At 43.7% G+C, this 20,518-nt stretch overlaps 1 protein-coding gene across 11 annotated transcripts in view; it reads left to right on the forward strand.

The window, feature by feature from the left end:
- The window catches only part of USP15 (ubiquitin specific peptidase 15), a 136,686-nt gene that overhangs the window by 53,785 nt on the left and 62,383 nt on the right, over positions 1-20,518 (forward strand). For 8 of the 11 annotated variants that reach the window (XR_012904392.1, XR_012904399.1, XM_075930758.1 and 5 more), the window contains 2 exons: positions 5,879-6,024; positions 10,563-10,624. Coding sequence is in view for 6 of the 11 variants with exons in the window: in XM_075930758.1 (XP_075786873.1) it covers positions 5,879-6,024; positions 10,563-10,624 (208 nt within the window). In the remaining 5 variants the exon portion in view is untranslated. Of the gene's footprint in view, positions 1-5,878; positions 6,025-9,481; positions 9,529-10,560; positions 10,625-20,518 lie in introns of those variants that run through there. The other 3 variants (XM_075930798.1, XM_075930807.1, XR_012904403.1) reach the window with 3 other exon arrangements.

Genomic DNA, 20,518 nt, shown 5'->3' on the forward strand with positions numbered 1-20,518 from the left:
GCAGATCTAAGGATCATAGTGGACCACAGGCTAAATACGAGTCAAAAGTGTGACAGTTTTGCAAAAAAAGCAAACCTGATTCTGGGCTCCATTAAGAGGAGTGTTGTGAGCAAGACACAAGAAGTCATTCTTCTCTACTCTGTGCTGATTTGGCCTCAATTGGAGTATTGTGTCCGGTTCTGGGCACCACATTTCAAGAAAGATGTGGAGAAATTGGAGAAGGTCCAGAAAAGAGCAACAAGAATGTTTAAAGGGCTAGAGAATATGACCGATGAAGGAAGACTGAAAGAATTGGGCTTGTTTAGTTTGGAAAAGAGAAGATTGAGAGGGGACATGATAGAGGTTTTCAGGAATCTAAATGGGTGTCACAAGAAGGAGGGAGAAAAATTGTTCTTCTTGGCCTCTGAGGATAGAACAAGAAGCAGTGGGCTTAAACTGCAGCAAGGGAGGTTTAGGTTGGACATTAGGAAAAACTTCCTAACTGTCAGGGTGGTTAAACACTAGAATAAAGTGCCTAGGGAGATTGTGGAATCTCCTTCAGTATCTCCAGTGATGAATAGTTTGGATAGACATCTATCGGGGATGATCTTAGATGGTCCTTGGTCCTGCCATGAGGGCAAAGGATTGGATTCGATAACCTCTCATGGTCCCTTCCAGTTCTACTATTCTATTATTCTGTCCGAAACCACATAACTACACACCCTAGACTTCAGAGGAATGTTTGCCTTTTACATTAATAGAACAAAACTGGAGAAATCAACAAGATTTTTCTATTATTTGCAGAACATTCAAAGGGTCAAGCTCCCAGAGAATAGTTTGATTTCTTCCTATATACATGTCTGTTACACCATCCAAAACAAACAACTGTCACCACAGCCTTTCTGAACAATGTCCCACTAGAAGATATTTGTAGAGCGGCATCTTGGTTGTCCAACCATGCTTTTGCAGAACATTATGCACTGACTTCTGCCATTGCTCCAACATCAGTGCGAGAAGCAGTGCTGTCCACAATTTCTGGGACAGAGCTCCAAACCCGCATCTGCGATAAGAACATTGCTCTGTAGTCACCCAGAGTGGAGCACTCACTGGACATCACTCGTAGATGTGCGTGACTATCCTCCCTCCTTCCCCTACTTTGGAACCTCTTTGGGGCTAGATCCAGGTTAGAAAAGGAATGGAGGCGCTGAGCGTGTGCCTAATAAACACCAACAGCACAAGGAGATGCTACTTTGCACACACGGTGTCGCAAGGCACTGCTAGAAAAATCTGCGATCACCAGCATGAGGATGTACCAGTGCCCAGAGTTGGAGCACCCAGGGTGACATATTGAAGAACCTCCTTTACTGCACAGGGTGAATTAACTCTCTTTTCTATAAGAAAAAACAATAGTGAACCTTCTCAAATTTACCTCAGACTCTTGGGATCCTGGCCTCATATGCCACATGACATAATTTGCTAGATAAACTTAAACAACAACAAATAGTCGGGTAGCACTTTAAAGACTAACAACACATGTAGATGGTATCATGAGTTTTCGTGGGCACAGGCCACTTCTTCAGATGACCAGAGTGTTGGATGTCCAGAACTAAAATAAATAGGGGAAGGGAGTGGGGGGGAAGGAAAAAAGACATTTTCACCCTACCAAACATTGAAGGTGCCAATGCTGCTTTGTCTGTATAGTATCTGGTGTTAGTACTCTTCCTCTCTAATTGTCTACTAATGGTTCTTATCTGCCTCTTTTGATTATCCAGTCTTTAGATACTTATAGTCTATTTGTTTTTCCTGTTACATTCCAGCTCGGCTTTCCCCTTGATATTTTTATACCCGCTACCTCTTCTTGTCCCCCCTTGTCCCATTTTTTTTCCTTCTCCCTGCCCTTCTCCCCTATTTATTTTAGTTCTGGACATCCAACACTCTGGTCATCCGAAGAAGTGGGCTGTGCCCACGAAAGCTCATGATGCCATCTACATGTTTTGTTGGTCTTTAAAGTGCTACCAGTCTATTTGTTGTTTTTAAAGTTTATTCTGTACAGACTAAATTGGCTACCCCCTGAATAATTTGATAGACTTCATCTACACGTCATGCAAGACGAATGATTCCAGTAGACTCTACATTTCCATGTGATGGTCACAGCCCCACAGTAAGTGCTTTAATTAAACTGGTGGAAATTCACTCTTCAAGTATTCAACACTTGACCCTTCCAGTGGTCCCTTCAGAAAACTTATCTACATATAAAATAACTTAGAATTGTTGTCTAGCTTGCAGAGTGTTTCTACCTGAACTTCAGGGATACATAATGGAGATGCTCATTAACAACCATTATGTCACCAGCCCCAACTTTATTACATTAACAGCCTTGATGCTGGCTGGATGACACCCATAGAAAGCTGCTGATTGGAAGCTCAGAATTTTCTGCCCTGAAGTGCCACCAGAGTGATTAGTAAAGCAAAGTGGAAAACTTTATATTTGGGCATCTTGGCACTAGCTGTCTCCTTTTGATAAGACAACAGTTTCACTATCGTTGGAGTAGACCTGAAACTATCTGGATTTTCTGTTAGTTCCATAAAGGTCCATCTAGCAATAATATGAACACATTGCCCTTCTATCCAGGGCTACCTCATATTTTTCTCAGAGTACAGTGTCTATATTCTTTAAGAACCTTATACTTGTTTTCTTCTAGTTCAGGAGCTCTCTGGCTGTGTCTATGCTGCACCCCTTTTCCGGAAAAGGGATGCAGTGTAGACACAGCCTCTGTGTCTAGAACTCCTCTGTACAGTGTTAACATCCTTCTGATGAAAACTGCATTTTTAGGATCCATTGCATTATCTCAAAAGGGAAGGGGTTGATTCAGGTGCTCCTTAACCGTATCTTTATGGAACAACTAGAAGACTTACCCTGAGTTGTCCGGGCCAGCCTTGGGCGAGGGTGGGACCACACATCGTGGCTGCAGGTTTTTTCCTGGTGTTATCTGGGAAATAAAAATAGTACTGTGTCCCTGGTCCCAGGAGCAGCTGCATTGCCCCCCAGCTCCCACCCTGGCATACGGGGAGCCTCCTACCACATGGACCCGTACCTGGGCTGGGTCTGCGAGGTGGCTGCTTGGAACTGGGGCCATGGTGCAGCTGCTCTTGGGGCCAGGGATGTAGTATTAAAAATATCACTGTGGCCCTTGCCCCAGGATCAGCTGTACACTGGCTCCAGCTGCAGCACACGGGGCAGCTGTCCACCATTTGGCCCTTCCCTGGGAGCAGCTGGGCAACCACCGTGAAGCCCTGATTCCAGCTCCAGCCCTTCCCCAGAGATGGAGCTGTGGCCAGGGTCACTTGATGGCTGCCCAGCTGCTCCCAGGGCAGGCAGTGTGGCAGGTAACTGCCAGAGCTGGAACTGGGGTTGCAGTAGGCAGTTACTTATCTTAATTCTGGTTCTTTGAAATGTGTTTATCATATGGATTCCACTGCCCTTCCCCATTATTATGAAATCCTACTTCTGAGAATCTGTGTTGGCGAAGGAACCAAAAGGATAGATTGAGCCAACCCTGTTTCTTTATCTCCTCAAGTAGAAGTGGGGAGTGCAAGAAAATGGAAGGTACATACCATCAAGAATGAAATGCATGTGAACTGCACGTTTTGAACCATAGTTACTGCAAAGAAACTAACTTATATGTTTAATCTAAAAATAGATAAATACGTAAATAAATAGATAAATTTGTCAGTGATTGAAAAAAACATTTTTGCTTAATATGATTCAAAATTCATAGAATAAAATTTCACTTCAAACATGAATACTGAATAGTTTGTTAATCAAGCTAACTGAGCACTTATACGCGTTGAAGTGCCCCTGTTATCCTTTCATGAAACACCAATATTGTAGTGGCCTTTTCCCATGAACACAGGTATGCATAACTATTGTGCTGCTGTGAACTCTTTTAGAGGAGGGTCCCTGCTAGCCTGCTGGGGGGATTTGAGGACTGGCACTGGCCAAAGATAAATTGACTTAGAGACCCCTGTCATAATAGTTCACCTGGAGAGTCTGGAATAGCATCACATTTATATTTTCTATCACAAAAGATTAGTTTTGTACAGGCAGTCCCCGGGTTACATGGATCCGACTTACATCAGATCCCTACTTACAAACGGGGTGAGGCAACCCTGCACTAGTTGCTTCCCCCCAGCAGACCAGGGGGACGTGAAGCTAGCGCCCCCCATCCCCCCAGCAGACCAGGGAGACAAGGAACGGCTTTTCTCAGCAGACACCTCAGCTTGAGAATAAAGGACTGAGGGAAGTGAGGTGTGGGAGAATAAAACTGAGCTCTGGAGAAATGTTTGGCTAGAGTTTCCCCTATAATATGTACCAGTTCCGACTTACATACAAATTCAACTTAAGAACAAACCTACAGTCCCTATCTTGTACGTAAGCCGGGGACTGCCTGTAATGTTAATAATGCTGGCAGATACCGCATTAAATAAATAAAATAATGAAATATTCTTTGCAAAAGACTCCATCAATTAATAGGTAAGTCTCTGATTAAGAAAAACTGTTATGATAAAAAGTTTGAATGGGTTAAATATAATTTCTGACTAAATTGAATCCTCCATTTTAAATTGGTTGATAATTAAATGGATCCAGAGTGCACATGTTTAAGAGCAAAGTTACAAGTTTAATTTTAAGAAATTATGGAAATGAAGTAATGCAACAATATCTAGGAAACAAAACTGATAAATAAACCAACTGTCCAGTTATAATAAATAGATTCCATAAACCAGGGCATCAGAGCTGTTAGATCAGGTATCTACAATGCGAATAATCTAATTTCACTTTCATACTATAAGTATGTTAAGCACTATACAAGGAGTTTGTATGGAAGAGGTATAGTCCAACCATGGTGAAACAAAGTATCTAATAAATAAGGTTGTTTAAAATATAGAATCTATTTGTATAATGTAAACTATCCATACTGATATGTATACTACATAACTAAAATAATGTGTTCAGGAAAATTGTTTTTGCTCACTACAGAAACTGATGGCTGAAGGCTTGCAATATAAGCAACTACCACTATAAATAAATAATATGGAGCCTAACTTTTATTGTTAACCATGTCTCTGTGGGTTTTTCAAATTGGTGCTACTAAATTGCCAGCCTCATAGACCACCATTTTTAGAACAAAACACCACAATCAGCAATGGATTCAGAAATAGTATTTGAATTTGAAAATATTATTCATATTGGAAAATACTCCTTAACTTCAGAACTTTGAGTGCATAGAACAGAAGAAAGTAGTAGTAGAAGAATTCTTGTTAGTAAATCATCATAAATCATTCTTCAGTTTTTTTAAAAGTAGATACATTGTGTACAAATTACTATAACAATATACTTTGGCAAGTAGAAGTGTAGGAGCTGTCAACATTTCAGAAAATAAAAGGGCTTAAGGTTTCATTTATTGTTTACACTCAGCATTGAATTGGAGGAAATTATAACAAAATGTTAATAGCACCTCAGCAGCACTTGCTGGGGTCTTGCAGTCACTCTTTTTAATGTCTGTCTCTTCTCTCCCATATCCAGTACACTCTTATCCAGTGAGTAGATATAGCTTTTTAGATCCTGCTGCCCTCATTATTGCATTTGAAGTGCTTCTCTAGAGCACAATATAATGTAGTGAAGGGGAAGTCAAGAAGGAACTGAAATGGCCCCTCTTGGCAGGAGCCTAGCTGTGGTAGCAACTCCAACCAGCAGCCTCCCATCCTGGCCCCATAAAATCTCTGTTTGTTCACCTGTCCCTACTGTATCCTCAGTGTGTATATTTATCATGAGATTTGATACTTCTGATATGAAGTATTCAACTTTTTCCATTTAATGTTTTTTTCTCTTCTCAATCCAGATACAATTGAAAAAGAGATAAGAAAAATCTTCAATATTCCAAATGAAAGAGAGACCAGATTGTGGAACAAATACATGAGTAATACTTTTGAACCACTGAATAAACCAGACAGTACCATACAGGATGCTGGTTTATACCAGGGACAGGTATTATATAATGCAATTTTGGTTTTCTACCTATACATTTTTTCTTAAATTTAATAATGCATTTCTCTGCTGAATACAGGATGGACCTCTGTGGTCTGGCACCCTTGGGACCTGAACAAGGGAATTTACTGGACCGGGGAGGCCGCCTGTCGCCAGCCTCCCAGGCACCTGCCATCTCTGCTTCTAGCCCCACCTGGCCCCCACTGCCTTCAGCCAGCTGTGCTGCCTGCCCTGGCTGGACCCCTCACCCCTGGGATTCCCCCACTGTGCCGCCTGAGCCCCCTGCTGCAGGTCTGCTAGCCACACTGCGGGGTTCCTTGTGCTGCCTCAGCCCCTGTCGTGTTCATGGCTACATTGCTGGTGGCTCGTGCACAGCTGCTCCCTGTAGCAATGCGCTACCAAAAAGTTCTCCCTAGGTAGCACATTGCTACAGGGAGCAGTTCTGTACAAACCACCACAGCTCTCCATGCCACTTGAGCCCCCTGCAACATGGGGGACTCTCTCCACCACTTGAACCCTTCCCATGGAACTCCTGGCTGTGCCACCAGAGCTCCCTGCGCTGGTGGACCCCCTACCGCAGGGCTCCTTACACTGCCAGAGCCCCCTGCCATAGAGCTCCCAGCTACATCGCAGGATTCCCTGTGCCGCCTGATGCCTCTGGCACTGTGCTCCCCATGTTGCCCATGCCCTCTGCCCACTACCGGCCTCCCTGCCCCTGGCCTCTATGGTCCAGACTGGACCACGGATGTTGCTAGACCAGAGAGTTCCGGTATAGGGAGGTACAACCTGTACTTGGATTGCTAGTGGTTATTCCTGTGATAAGTAGATCTTCCCCTTTTTTAAAGGTAGTGATATTTGCCTGCTTCCGTCCCCTACACAGAATTTATGTTCAGAATATAGTGCTTGACCAATTAAATCACCAGATTTTTTTAAAATCCCCTAGTAAGTGGGGGTGTCTGAAGAGACTAAACTTTTTCTTTATGCAGAGGGGACTTTCCAGTTGTGAACTAAATGTAATGTGATGCAGTGTTGTCAACTTGAAGCAGTGTGATGGTGTACCCAGTACCACCCCTTCCCCCAGCTAGATGCCCCCGTTCTGGGGCCCGGTGTAGCCTATACTGCTGAATAGGCTACCCTGATAAGGCTTTCCCACGTGGAGGGGAAAGGAGACCCAGGCCCTCCTTCTCTCTGAGTCCCAACCCAGGGCCCTAAGGTTTGGGGGCACTCTCTTCCCCTCCCCCCCTTAACCTGACTGGCGTGGCGTCACCTTTAACTTGCCAGTCTGCGGGCTTACTTCCCTAGACCCGCCCAGGGTCCCTTCCTTCCCCTCTGGCAAAGCTCACTCACTGGCAAAGCTCCCGTCCAGGTCGTCCCTGCTTCCCGGGTTCTTCCACTGGGACCCTTCGTCAATGTCTCTCCCCCTCTCTTCTTAGCGTCTCCTCTCCCTTCCTCCACCTTTCCCTCTGACTCCGGCATGCCCCCTTTTGGGCCTATGCCTGCCTTCAGCGTCCAATCCCCTGCGTCTCTCCCCCGGCCGACATGCCCCTTACCTCTTGGTGTAGCGTCCGGTATCCTGGCAACGGGGTCACGGCTGGCCCCGAGCGTTTGGGGCTCTGCACCTGCGTCCACCTCTCACAGAACGGTGGGGCCACGGCTTCCTGCCGCAACGCTGTTTCCCGCGGTCGTGCTAGACGCATGGAAATCGTTTGCCGCAGCCAAGTTGGGAGGCACACCAGCAGCTGTCTCTGGTTGCTCCGGCACCCCTCCTTCTCCGGGGGGGGAGGGAAGGAGGCGCCGTGAGTATGGGGCGCTACCGCCCCGTCAAAAGCAGCCAGCACAGCCTGAAATGCATCAGAAGTTCCGAAGTTCCAAAAATTAATCATAGCATGTAAACTTAGTTCTGGGGAGTGGCTTATATGCTAGTAGAGGGAATAGTCTGGTGTATACTCTTCAGAAAGTATGCTGGAAAAATTGGAAAGGGTTTAGAAAAGAGCAACAAGCATGATTGAAGACCTGGAAAATCTGTTGTCCTTCAAGGAGCGTTACTATAGGTGCTCCATAGTAGGTGTCTCGGCGCCCTTGCACTTACATTTGGAACTTTTTAGCAGCAATACGCTGAGTGCTGATGCATATGCAGCGCTCCATTCTTCATAGCAGATAAGATTATTAGTGTAGTTTCTATTTAGAGTTTTTCCCTAGTTAATTCGGGTGCCTTTCCTTACTTCCTTTTTCCTATTAAAAAAAAAATCCTTTTCTTTCCGTACTCTCTTTCCAGTTAATTGGATAGTAATGTCAGGCTGTCTTGAGTTCAAGAGATGTCTTACTTTTAGGTTGTCCATCCCTGTATTGGATGAGCATGCTCAATGTATCTGTTGTCTGGGGCAAGTTCACTCCCCACAGACATGCCACCATTGTAAAGAGCTTTCCACCAGGTCCTTAAAGGCCAGGGATCTGCAACTTAATCTCCTAATGATGGAGATGACTGTTAAACCACCATCCGAACCCTTCACTGTCACAAGCCTCTCCACCCCAAACATCTCCCACAGCAGTTTTGGACCGGGGACGGTACCATAGGCACCTTCAGCTAAGAAAATCTCTAAGAGGAAGCATTCCTCTGCTACCACTGAAAGACCTGCAAAAAAGATATCCCCTCAACAGAAGCCTTCCTCAGCACTGATGGCACAGGCTTCTAGGATTAAGCAGGTTCCGGGCACATCTGGCGTGGACAAGTCCTGAGCGGTGGTGCCGACTAAGGAAGCATGCCCTGCAGTCTCAGCAGAAAAACCAAAAAAGACTGCATCTGCACCTTCAGTACTAACAACATTCGTACCAGGACAAGCAGCACCAAAACCCGGTACACCACACCAGAACTAAGGGCATTCGGATCCATCAGCAGAAACTTCATCCAAGATGGTACCGGGGCTCCATACCAAGACTTTTCCACTACCAATGGCAACCATGACTCGCCAGGATGATATCTCTCTATCGCCACAGTGTACCCAGATGATCACACCATCAGTACCATGAATTCCTCCACCGTGCCTGTTGACCATGCAACAAGAATTGTCAGTCACTTTGGTACCAGGGCCTCCCTTCTTCTGCACCAACATCACTTCTACCCTTGAGGGACCAAGCAGGCTTGCTATCCTCTCTAGTTCAGATCTACCCTTTTCTGGTGAGGACAGAGATGATGAGGAAATCTTTCTTTCCTCGTCACTCTTCACCCAAACCTGCCTCACACAGCTACAACAGCAACAATAGCCAAATTTTCATATCTTCTTTCGAAAGAAAAACATTGTCTAGATGCACTCCAAGGGATATACTATCCCTTTTCTGCCATTCCCTTCAACTCATCCCCTTCCCTGTCCCTCTTCAGGGACTCCTCTCATGAGACTCTCCTACAACAGGAGATAGACAAGCTTCTCACAATAGGGGATATAGAACCCAGATGACCACTGAATAAACCAGACAGTACCATACAGGATGCTGGTTTATACCAGGGACTGAACTGAGAAGTAAATTAGCACAATTTGAAGTGCCTGTTTCACTCCAGCTTGTTGATCTCTGATATGGTTTCCTCTTTTTTTTTTTTTTTTTTTAAACTTATGAAGATTCTGACTTTTTTATATAGTTCTGAAAATCTGTCCCAGATTGTAAATATGAGAGGTTCAAAAACAATAAGGGAGAGACTCATATCTCAGAACAGTTGCTTCAGCCTGGCAAACAATAGCCTTTGAATTTTCTTTAAAGAAACACAGTGCAAACGAGATACATTCTGATTCTTTTTTTGCCCTGGAATTTAAATACAACATCTGTGTTGGCTGCCTTATTTTGCATCTATGAAGACTTTGAGTTTAAGGTACTTCAGCCCCCTGCTCTAACCCAATGCCCCACCCTTCCCCCAGAGCCAGGCACCCTTAGCCCCCTGCTGAAACCCAGTCCCTACCCGCCCCCCAGAGTCAGGCACCCCCGCTCTAACCCTGAGCCCTGCTGCAGGAGGAGTCGATCCAGCACCCACTGCGTCTAACAGCCCTGCAATTCCTCCACTGCCCATGGCAGCTTGGAGCCCCTGCCAGCTGTCACTCCAGCCCAAAAGCCACAGGGCTCAAGTGGAAAATGTCACAAAGGTTTCATTTTCTCCATTATATTTGTCTTCCAAATATCCCTATGACATTTTGAAATGCTGTTATTTATTCCAGTTTTATAAATGGAGCACTTCCTCTTTTGACAAGAGGTGGTTTAGCAACATTCAAATGACCAAGTCCAGATTTGTGGACCAGTATATAGCTTCAGAAGTGATGGGGCACTGAGAGAAAAGTGTCTTCCTCAAAGTTACACAAGAAGTCTGTGGAAGAACAGGGACTAGAACTGGGGATTCCTTGGTCCCAGACTAGTACCCTAATCATGATTCATCTCTATCCTTAAGCCACCAAATCAGCAAGCCTATTAAAAGGTGCAGTAGTTTGGAATCATCTCAGCTAAGGTTAATCTGTTGTTACATTATAACTTTTCTCTTTTATTTTTACTTTTTTTGATAGGTACTGGTGATAGAACAAAAAAATGAAGACGGAACATGGCCAAGAGGTCCTTCAACTCCTAAGTAAGTGATAAAACAAATTGCTGCTTGCTACAATGTCTGTGTGTATTTTATCAGGTGTCTCTTCGGTTTTAAGAAAAAGTTAGTTTTTGAAGGTGGTGCATTACTTTAGAGAAAGCTCTGTAAGTACTAAATATACAGCTTATCTGAGTTACAGACCAAACACTTGGCCGTAACTCGATCTGTTCGTAACTTGGACCCCATTGAGTTATACGCGACCGCGCTGTTCGTAAGCACCTTTATGACCGCCTTTATGACCGCTCCATGGGAGCTTTGGTCGTAAGTGCGAATGGTCATAACTCGACCGTTCGCAACTCGGGGAGCGGCTGTACATTACTGTGCTCATGAAAAATGTTTAGCAGAAACTGATTTGTAATTGATGTTTCAACTATAGCACAATTTTATTTACTTCAAACTGTGATTTACTTAATGATGTGGTTTATATTATAGAAAAAATTGCATTTGAGAGTCATGAGAAACTTTATTATTTTAGACTTTTGTGCCCTTTTTAAGGCACAGTTTTTCTAGTATGAGGATCTGTGTAAATGTGGATTGTATCAATGTTTTTCTTATGTGAAAAATGGAAATAATCTATTTGACATTTAATTTCGCTGTGTGGAGAAGACTCTTACAAAATAATTCCCAGTTTTTTTCTAGGCGAGTATATTATAGTAGGGTTTTTTCCATTATCAACAACAGCTTTGCAAAGTCAAGCAAATAGCCTTGTGTTTTGATTGAGGAATTGTCATGTCCATTTTGCAAGGTGACAATACAGAAATATGAAATCTTGATTTATCTGTTGTGTGTTACATGTATATATTAGTCTTTTCTAGAGGCAAGTTGACAAAATGTTATCTTACAATATCTTTTCTAGACAACTGATATACTAAATCTGAGATTGTTACGCTTAAAAGAAGCACACTGGGTTTTTTTCTGGAGGAGAAGACAATATGCCACATTTATTGATACTATAACAAAGTAGCGCGCGCGCACACACACGCTCTCGCTCTCCCTCCCTCCCCCTCCCCCCCGGTGGAATAGTTACCCAAGTCTGTTGCTTGACCCAACTTATTGGCAAGATAAGTTGAGTACAAGGGTGGAGCCAGGTTCTTGTCAGTCCAGACTGATGCTCCATGGTTGTAGCAGTACCGAACCGGAAGAACTATACAAGACACCCCATCCTTTATAGGATTTTCTTTTTTTGTAAGTCTATGCATTGTGCCTTGTCAGGCCTTAATCAGTCATTCAGCATCACAATCAGTTTTTCTGCGACACACATTTATCAGGAGGTTGTTCTTGCAGTCCTCTGATATCAGTATGCTGACGACCCCTCCTGAGTGTTGTCTTCTGACGAAACTTGTTATTGGTTCCTTATCAAGGGGTGCTTGCCGCTAACTTCAGGGCGTGTCATCTGCTGCAGCCCAGTTTGTGTTTTCAATGTTCTTTAGCTTAGTTGATAATTATTTGGTGCTTCTCAGTCTCCAGCCCCTCTTCTGACCATTTGGGTGTGCAGTGTCCATCACACTTTTCTCTCCTAAAACATTCTCTCTCATTCACACAAACAAAACATTTACACAAATGCAGCACAAAACAAAGGGTACTTCTAGTCACTTTTAATGAAGTAATGTTGAAAGACTCCGTAAAACTCTTTTCTATCTATTACAAGGCCTTACCTAATATTAACATCACTATGTATTACAATATTCCATTCCTTCAGTTTAACATCAGAACTTGCTAACATTAAACAGAGCTGGAGCTAAGATAACAAAGCTGCCTGGTCTATCTGAGACCTACATATTGTGTTTAAGTTTAATCTAAACCTTATGCTATAACATACATTCATTATAACTAACTTATTACCTGCAAAATTACAAGGCTACAAGATTAAAAATCCATATTGCTGCATGTGTTCCAATCCAGAGTTCATGTCGTAGAGCACTATATTACAGTACATAGTTTAATTCATGTTTTGTCTTATTTACCTGAGGTAGAGTAGTTCACTGTGTTTGATTGTGCATTAAGGTGACTTTTTATTATTGTGTAACATTTTTCTTACAATAGACTTTATTTTAGAACTGGCTGAAAATTTTATGATTGAGAAAATGCTGATTTGACACAATTGAAATATTTCTAAAAAACACTTTGATTTTCATCAAACTTTTCACCAGAATTATTTAAGTATTTTGTTTTGACATTATTTTGACTTTTTCTTATAAATGCACTATATAATCAAAACAAAGTGATTTGACTGTTGGAAATGAAACATTTTGACTTTTCATTCTGATTTGGGATGTAAAGAAATTTTATTTCTCCTGGAATGAAAATTGCATATTTTTCCAGCTCTGCTTGCTTTCTTGTTTTCAAATAGCATCTCTGTTTTGTCCAATATGTCTCCAAATTCACCAGTCTGTTAGGTGGAACAATAACATATTGTAAGGGTATGTCTAGATGACATGCCTCTGCCGACAGAGGCATGTAAAATAGGCTACCCGACATAGTCAATGAAGCGGGGATTTAAATATCCCCGGCTTCATTAAAATAAAAATGGCTGCTGCGTTGTGCCAGCTCAGCTGATCGTCGGTACAGCACGCGAGTCAAGACGTGGATCGGTCGACAAGGGAAGCCTTTGTCGACTGCTCCCTTATGCCTCGTGAACGGTAGCAGTCGACAAAGGCGTCCCTTGTCGACCGATCCACGTCTTGACTCGTGTGTTGTGCCAACGATCAGCTGAGCTGGTACAGCGCGGTGGCCATTTTTATTTTAATGAAGCCGAGGATATGTAAATCCCCGCTTCATTGACTACGTTGGGTAGCCTATTTTACATGCCTCTGTTGGCAAAGGCATGTAATCTAGACATACCCTAACTGACCAACAACTTATCTGGGCTAGATAAGTGGGTGAAAATGAAAGATGGTTCTGGCTATGATGCTCTCGTCAGGACTCAGGAAATTCTAGATTTAATCTCCAACAGTACTCTAATTTGATAACAGCTGAATGGCACTCTGCTTATGTTAAATCTATGAGAAAATGGGAATATGGTATACTTTGGCTTCAGCTTCAAAATCTTCAAGCAAAAAATCAAAGCCTTTGATCCAAACCAAAGAAGTAGGCTAGAGCTGGCTTCTGGCACCCCCACTCCCTCCTGCCTGTGGTCACACAATCCCTTCCCTTGGTCACAGCTCCCTCATAGACCCTGCACTTCCCTCCTACATGCCCCCCCATGCCATAATCCTCTGCTCCACCCATACTCCCCCACCGACCATGAACACCTTTCTGCACCCCAATACACTGCCTCTGGTCACCAATACACTGCCTCTACATCCCTTTCCTCAGGACAACTCTTTTCCAGATCCTGAATCCCTTCTTACACCCCTCCTCCCAAGACAGAATTGTCTCCGGTACCCATACCCCCCCGACCGTGCACCCCAGTCTTCTGCCCTGGGTCACAACCGTCTTCTTCACCTAGACTTCCTCTCAGACACCACACCCTCTCTTGCATCCCAGTCCACTATTTCAAGCTCCTTTTTGCACCCAACCTCCGTCCTAGACCCCATACCTCCCCATAGAAAAGTAAAGCCCTTGACCACTTACCGAAATCTTGGTGTGTCTCCCTAGCAAAATTATTGCCCACCCCGATGTAGGTCATATATTGTATTAATGCATCAACACAATGTATTAGCTTCTAATGCATTCACAACTTACTTTCATTTGTGAAATAAACATCAAGTGTGCTAATTATTTTAGTATGTGAGAGAGATTTTTTCCACCTTACAATTTTAGCAAAGTACAGTGGCATTAGTGATGTTTGTTCTACAGGCTTCACATCAGAAAAGCAAGAGCGTTGCAGTTTAAGATTGTGGTAGATTTGTGAAGAGATTGAAAGACTCAAATCTTGTCTTCCTTTACTATGCCTGTTTCCAGCCAGTTTTATTCTATCACTTGCTTGTTGCTCTGGTGAATAGAAAATGTCCTACAATATAACTGCAAATAGATTCATTTTTTCTTTACTTTGACAATTGGTTCTTGAGTGTATCTTCCAGGAAAGATGCTTTTTGAGTTCCTTGTGTTTATTTTGACATGCTAAGTTCATGTTTATATATCAGTCCAATTTCACTTAAATATGTCAGAAACTTTTCTATTATAGAATATTACAACTTAGAATTCCATGAACAGGAAGTTTGCTCTGAATCCAGCAAATAAGAGTAAATTTCTTTACTGTAAGAAAACTCAACCTGAGATCTGTCTTGAGGATATGACAACCATCAAAAACTGTTGGATAATAGAAACATGACAAGGCAAGGATCTGTGGCACTAAGGGTATGTCTACATTGCAACGCTGTTTCAGGATACTGGAGTATCCCGAAATAGCTAGCCCGCATCTTCACAGCAAGCCTGTTATTTTGGGCTCGCTATTCTGACATCCTTGTAAACCTCATTCTACAATGAATAAAGGATGTTTCAGAATAGTGCTTTATTTCGAAATTTGGCACTGCGTATACAGCTTCAAATGACGAAATAAGCTATTTCAAAATAGCATTGAAATAAGATATACAATTTTCCTAGCTCAAATTGTGTATCTTATTTCGAGTTACGGTGCAGTATAGATGCACTCTAAAAGAGGTTGGCAAGACTACAATACAATCAAATCAGAAGCTACCAACAAAAGGACAGAACTACCTGTAATGAGTTTTGTTTTCTAGATGTTTTGCATTATATGTTTGTGAAACAGATAAGTTTTAGGGCAGTATAAATAAATCTATTTTATTTTGTATTGAGCCCCTGATTTCACTTTCATCAAAAGCATCTTTTATTTTATTTTCCATTTGTCACACTGACCTTCTTTTCGTCTTCTACTCTATCATGATCTCATCTTTGAGGCAAGCCTTGTAAAGCATATTAGTCCCCTACTGAAGCAAGCCATACTTTATATTTACTCTAGAAAAGTGTCGGTTAGAAATGTAAATGTAATCTTAGATCAGGCAACAATCCATTCTGTCAATAGCTTCCTTTTCAGGTTTTTAGAATTGTTTTCAGCATTTAAAATGAGATGACTTCAAAGTCCCTTATATTAATCTATCATGAATATCTTGAAACATAACCAGAAGAGAAATTGTTACACACTTCTTTCTGTCCTTAATCATAGCCTAGAAGCTGAGAATATATGGATATAATTATAATAAAAATGGCTTTTTATATTATGTTTTCTCCTGGCAACCTGCAGATATATTGTTGACTTAAGAATTTGAGGTGCATTATATGCTCAGATGACTTATGTGACTTGAGTTTTATTTAAGATTTCAACATATATGTACAAGTAGCCTGAAGTTTTTGCTCCTTTTCTGGATAATACAATAAGCTTCCCCTCCCACACCCCCAGCCTCATGTATATTTGATCACTTTTTTTACAAAAGTATACAGGCAGTCCCCGAGTTATGCGGATCCGACTTATGTCGGATCCGCACTTACGAACGGGGCTTTTCTCGCCCCGGAATTCGCGGCTGGTGGGACCACCCAGACGCGCAGTGGTCCCGCCACAGAGTCCTCCGGGGCGAGAAAAGCTGCTCTGGGTGTCCCTGGTCTGCTGGGGAGGTCCCCAGCAGACCAGGGACACCCCGAGCACAGCCGCAGAGGCAAAGCCTTGGAAGCGTGGGACCCCTTTCTGGAGCAAAGCCTTGGAAGCGCGGGACCCCGCCGCCTCTGCGGCTTTGCTCGGGGTGTCCCTGGTCTGCTGGGGACCCCTCCCAGCAGACCAGGGACACCCCGAGCAGACCTGGGACACCCGGAGCAAAGCCTTGGAGGCGCGGGACCCCCCGCCTCTGCGGCTTTGCTCTGGGTGTCCCTGGTCTGCTGGGGACCCCCCCCCAGGGACACCCTCCTCCCTCTGCCCATAGCCTTAGAGAATCACCAAGGGTTATCGTGTGGGCCTCAGAATTAATGTTTATCCCAGAAATGAAGATAGTGGTTGGCAACTCTGGAAGAAAAGCTCAGAAGGGCAGATTAAAAGAGGATAATAGACAAGTTAGGTCAGAGTTAAAAGCAGCAGCCATAGGGATGGATAATAAAATAGTGACATGGATTACTGCTTATTTAACTGTGGTGCTGAAAATCTTTTCAGCAAGCCAGAAGAAAAAATAAATGACAAACTGGACACTATGAATAGTCGAATAAATGATCAAGTAGTAGATATTACAGGCATGGACTCTAGAATTATTAGATTTGAGAAGGGCCATACAAAATCAAGTGGAGAGATTTGCAGCCTTGGAACCTCAAGTTAAAATATAAACCAATGGGAAGATTAGTAAAAATACTAGGACCATGGGATTGCAATGGGGGGGCAAAGACCAAATACCCCATAAAATACTTTCAAACATATACAGGCAGTCCCCAAGTTACGCGGATCCGACTTACGTCAGATCCGCACTTACGAACGGGGCTTTCTTGCCCCGGAGCTTGCAGGCAGTGGGACCGCCCAGAGCGCAGCGGTCCCGCCACCTCGACCTCCGGGGCGAGAAAAGCTGCTCCGGGTGCCCCTAGTCTGCTGGGGACCGTCTCCAGCAGACCAGAGACACCTGGAGCAAAGCCGGAGAGGCGGAGGGGTCCCGCACCTCTGAGGCTTTGCTCTGGTCCCTCCGCCTCCCTGGCTTTGCTCCGGGTGTCCCTGGTCTGCTGGAGACGGTCCCCAGCAAACCAGAGGCACCGGGAGCAAAGCTGCAGAGGCGCGGCACCCCGCCGCCACTGCGGCTTTGTTCCCCGTGTCCCTGGTCTGCTGGGGGGGGGGGGGCGCAGCTAGTGCTTCCCCCCCTCCCCCCCCCCCCCCCAGCAGACCAGGCTTTTGTTGTGGACCCTGGGGTAGAGCAGCCGGGGTGCTGCTGGGTTGGTCCTGCAAGGACCTACCTGGCAGCCCAGCTGTTCTGTCCCAGGCTCGAGATTCAGCAGCTGTTGAAACTGATCAGTGGCTGATTCCAGGAAGCTGGGGGCAAAGCAATTCTGCCTCCAGCTTCCTGTAGTCAGCCCCTGGTCAGTTTCAGCAGCAGCAGCTGAATCTGGAGCCAGTTCCGACTTACCTACAAATTCAACTTAAGAACAAACCTATAGTCCCTATCTTGTACGTAACCCGGGGACTGCCTGTATTAGAAAAGCCTCAACTCTACTGGGCAAATCAGATCAACTTAAAATGGCATACTAGTTTAGACAAGCAGCGAGCAATGGATATTTGACTGGACCACCTCCTGTCAAAATACAATCACACAACTTTAGAGACCAAGTTTTTATTCTGAATTCAGCTAGGAAGTTGAAAGAAGTAAAAGTGGATGGTAACTTAGTTGTCTTCTATTACAACTATTCTCAGGCCCATCCTTACAAGTTGTGGAGCCCTGTGCAACTGAGTCCCCAAGCTTCTGCTGGGGTCCAGGTGATTCCTCTTCTGCCCTTTCCCCGTGTGGCCCCTGCTAGGTTTGACCGCCTTCCCTTCTCTCACAGATGTTGCGGTGGGCCTGGTGCTTCCCTCCTCCTCACCTCCTCTCTCCCCCAGGACAGCTCATGCCAGGAGTCTGGGGCATCCTCCCAACACTTTCCCTGTGTGATTCCTTCCAGGAGCCATGGGCTCCCCCATCCATGTGGTTGGGGTGTCCCTCCTGCCTGCCCCCAGCATTGCTTCTCTTGTCCGTCTTCCTTCTGCCCGCCATAGGGTACTTGGAGGCTTCTCTGATGCTGAAGCAAATCTGCAGAGGCTGTGGGCTCCTCTCTGCCCTCAGTTTGGCAGCAGAGATCCCTCATTTGCTGGTTCCTGCTCACTGCGTTTGCTTGAAAGTAGGAATAAGGGATCTTCCGGAAAAGGCTTTATTTTCCGCAAGATCCTGTCTAGACTGGCGCTTTTCTCCGGCAAAACCCTGAGCCGGAAAAAAGCGGCAGCCATGTTCATTCAAATGCCACGGGGGATATTTAAATCCCCCGCGGCATTTGCAATTCCGAAGTGTCTCATTAGCATCCCTTTTCTGGAAAAGGGTGTCAGTGTAGACACAGCCAACATAAATAACGTGCCAATGATAGTATATCCTTTTTCCATGATTCCCCTTACACCTCCTAAAAAGTCCTCAAGAAATATAAGTTATTCAGATATTCATGTGATCAAATAAAAAAACAGGAATTAAAATGAAAATGGCTGTAATGTCCAGATGAAATGAAAGTTGTCCCTGCCATACTTGGAGATATTATATCAGGGCTATTCAACTTTGGAACCCCAGGGGCCACAGTGATGATACTCACAGCACATGCCAAGGGCCACAACTTAAATGTGGTTGCATATACATGCAAATTTATGCAAATAGCTTATTTCACACTGACGGGCATGAATACAAAGATTAATGCAAGACTACACAACATGCAGGTCCCAATTAAATAATTTCTGCTGTTATTAATAAAATGCAATATTTTACCCAGTTTCCAACCATATGACAGCACTTTTAATGAACAGCAGAACTTGACTTAAATCAGCAGTTCTTATTCTATCACTGCTATAACCAAGAACTTTGTAATTATTGTATCTAACCAATTTTAATTCTCTCCTTTCTTTTATAAATAAAAGTTTAGCTTTTAGATACTATAGGATTGGTGGCAGCATGGTTTTGAGATAACATCTGAGCTGTATAATGACTCACCGTAGTGGAGCATGTTCCCATTGGAGGGCATGTTCAAAGGATCCCACCCATGGGCTGCTTGTTGAGCCCTCATAAATCCAAACTGCACTGTGGGCCGCAAACAAATGGGCCTTGGGTTGCATGTTGAGTAGCCCTGGATGATATGGTGGCACAAATTAGACAGTATTGGAATGGGTCATTAATAGAGAGAATCCATCATGGATACAGATAGAGTAGTGTGACATTATTTGATTAAAATATGCCCATATATATCATTGTTGCAACTGCTGTTATATATTTGAAACAAATCTTGTACAGAGTTTGGCATGTAAAAGATCCATGTGAAGGTTATTATTTGTAGAATGTGATCAATATTGGCTCTATGCCTATATTTCAAATGTTTGCTCCTGAGGTAATGCCCAAAAGGTATTTAGCTATCACATCTTGAAGGGAGTGCTCAAATTAAGAAGCTTATCAAGGAAACTTAATTCACAATGGACCATACTGGATACTTCAAACCAGAGTGTGGGTAATGACTTCAGCTGTGACTAAGCAGAATTATGCATGGACGTGTGACTTGCCCATGTGACTCCATGTTCCATCTTCACCTGTAATTTTCCACACTAAAACATGAACCAGGGGTTGCCTCCTAGAATTAATAGACAACAGTTTTAAAACAAGTATAAGGAAGTACTTCTCTTGGCAATAAGTTCCATAGTTTGACTGTCCATTGTATGATGTTGTGAAGTCCAAAAGTATAAGTGGGTTCAAAAAAGAATTAAATAACTTCATGGGGGATAGGCCCACCGGTGGCTATGAGGCAAGATGGTTAGGGCCAGGACATAACTGCCAGCTCCTAAACTTCCAGCATATGGGACTGGACAACTCTTGAATTGTCCTGTTTTGTTCATTCCCTCTGAAAATCTCTGTCATTTCCCTCCATCAGATACAGGATACTGAGCTTTATGGACCATTGGTTTAACCTAGTCTGGCCATTCTGACTAGGAAGAGAGGGTGATTTAAATTATAACGTTGGAAGAATACACAATATCAGAAGGCCGAAAGGATTTTCATGATCCAAGTAATTATCTTTTCCCAGTGGCCATATCTTATGACTTTATTTCTTGGAAGCACTAGGAGCTAGTTGTTTGTTAAATATTTTAAAATAAGTGTTTAATCTCACATGGAGAGTTCTTGTAAGATAATCTATAAGATTCTGCCTGACACTTGCATTCCATAATATTACAGTCCTAGGTCACCT

The sequence above is a fragment of the Pelodiscus sinensis genome, chromosome 1 (genome assembly GCF_049634645.1).
Source record: "Pelodiscus sinensis isolate JC-2024 chromosome 1, ASM4963464v1, whole genome shotgun sequence".
In the NCBI taxonomy this organism is placed as follows: domain Eukaryota; kingdom Metazoa; phylum Chordata; order Testudines; family Trionychidae; genus Pelodiscus; species Pelodiscus sinensis.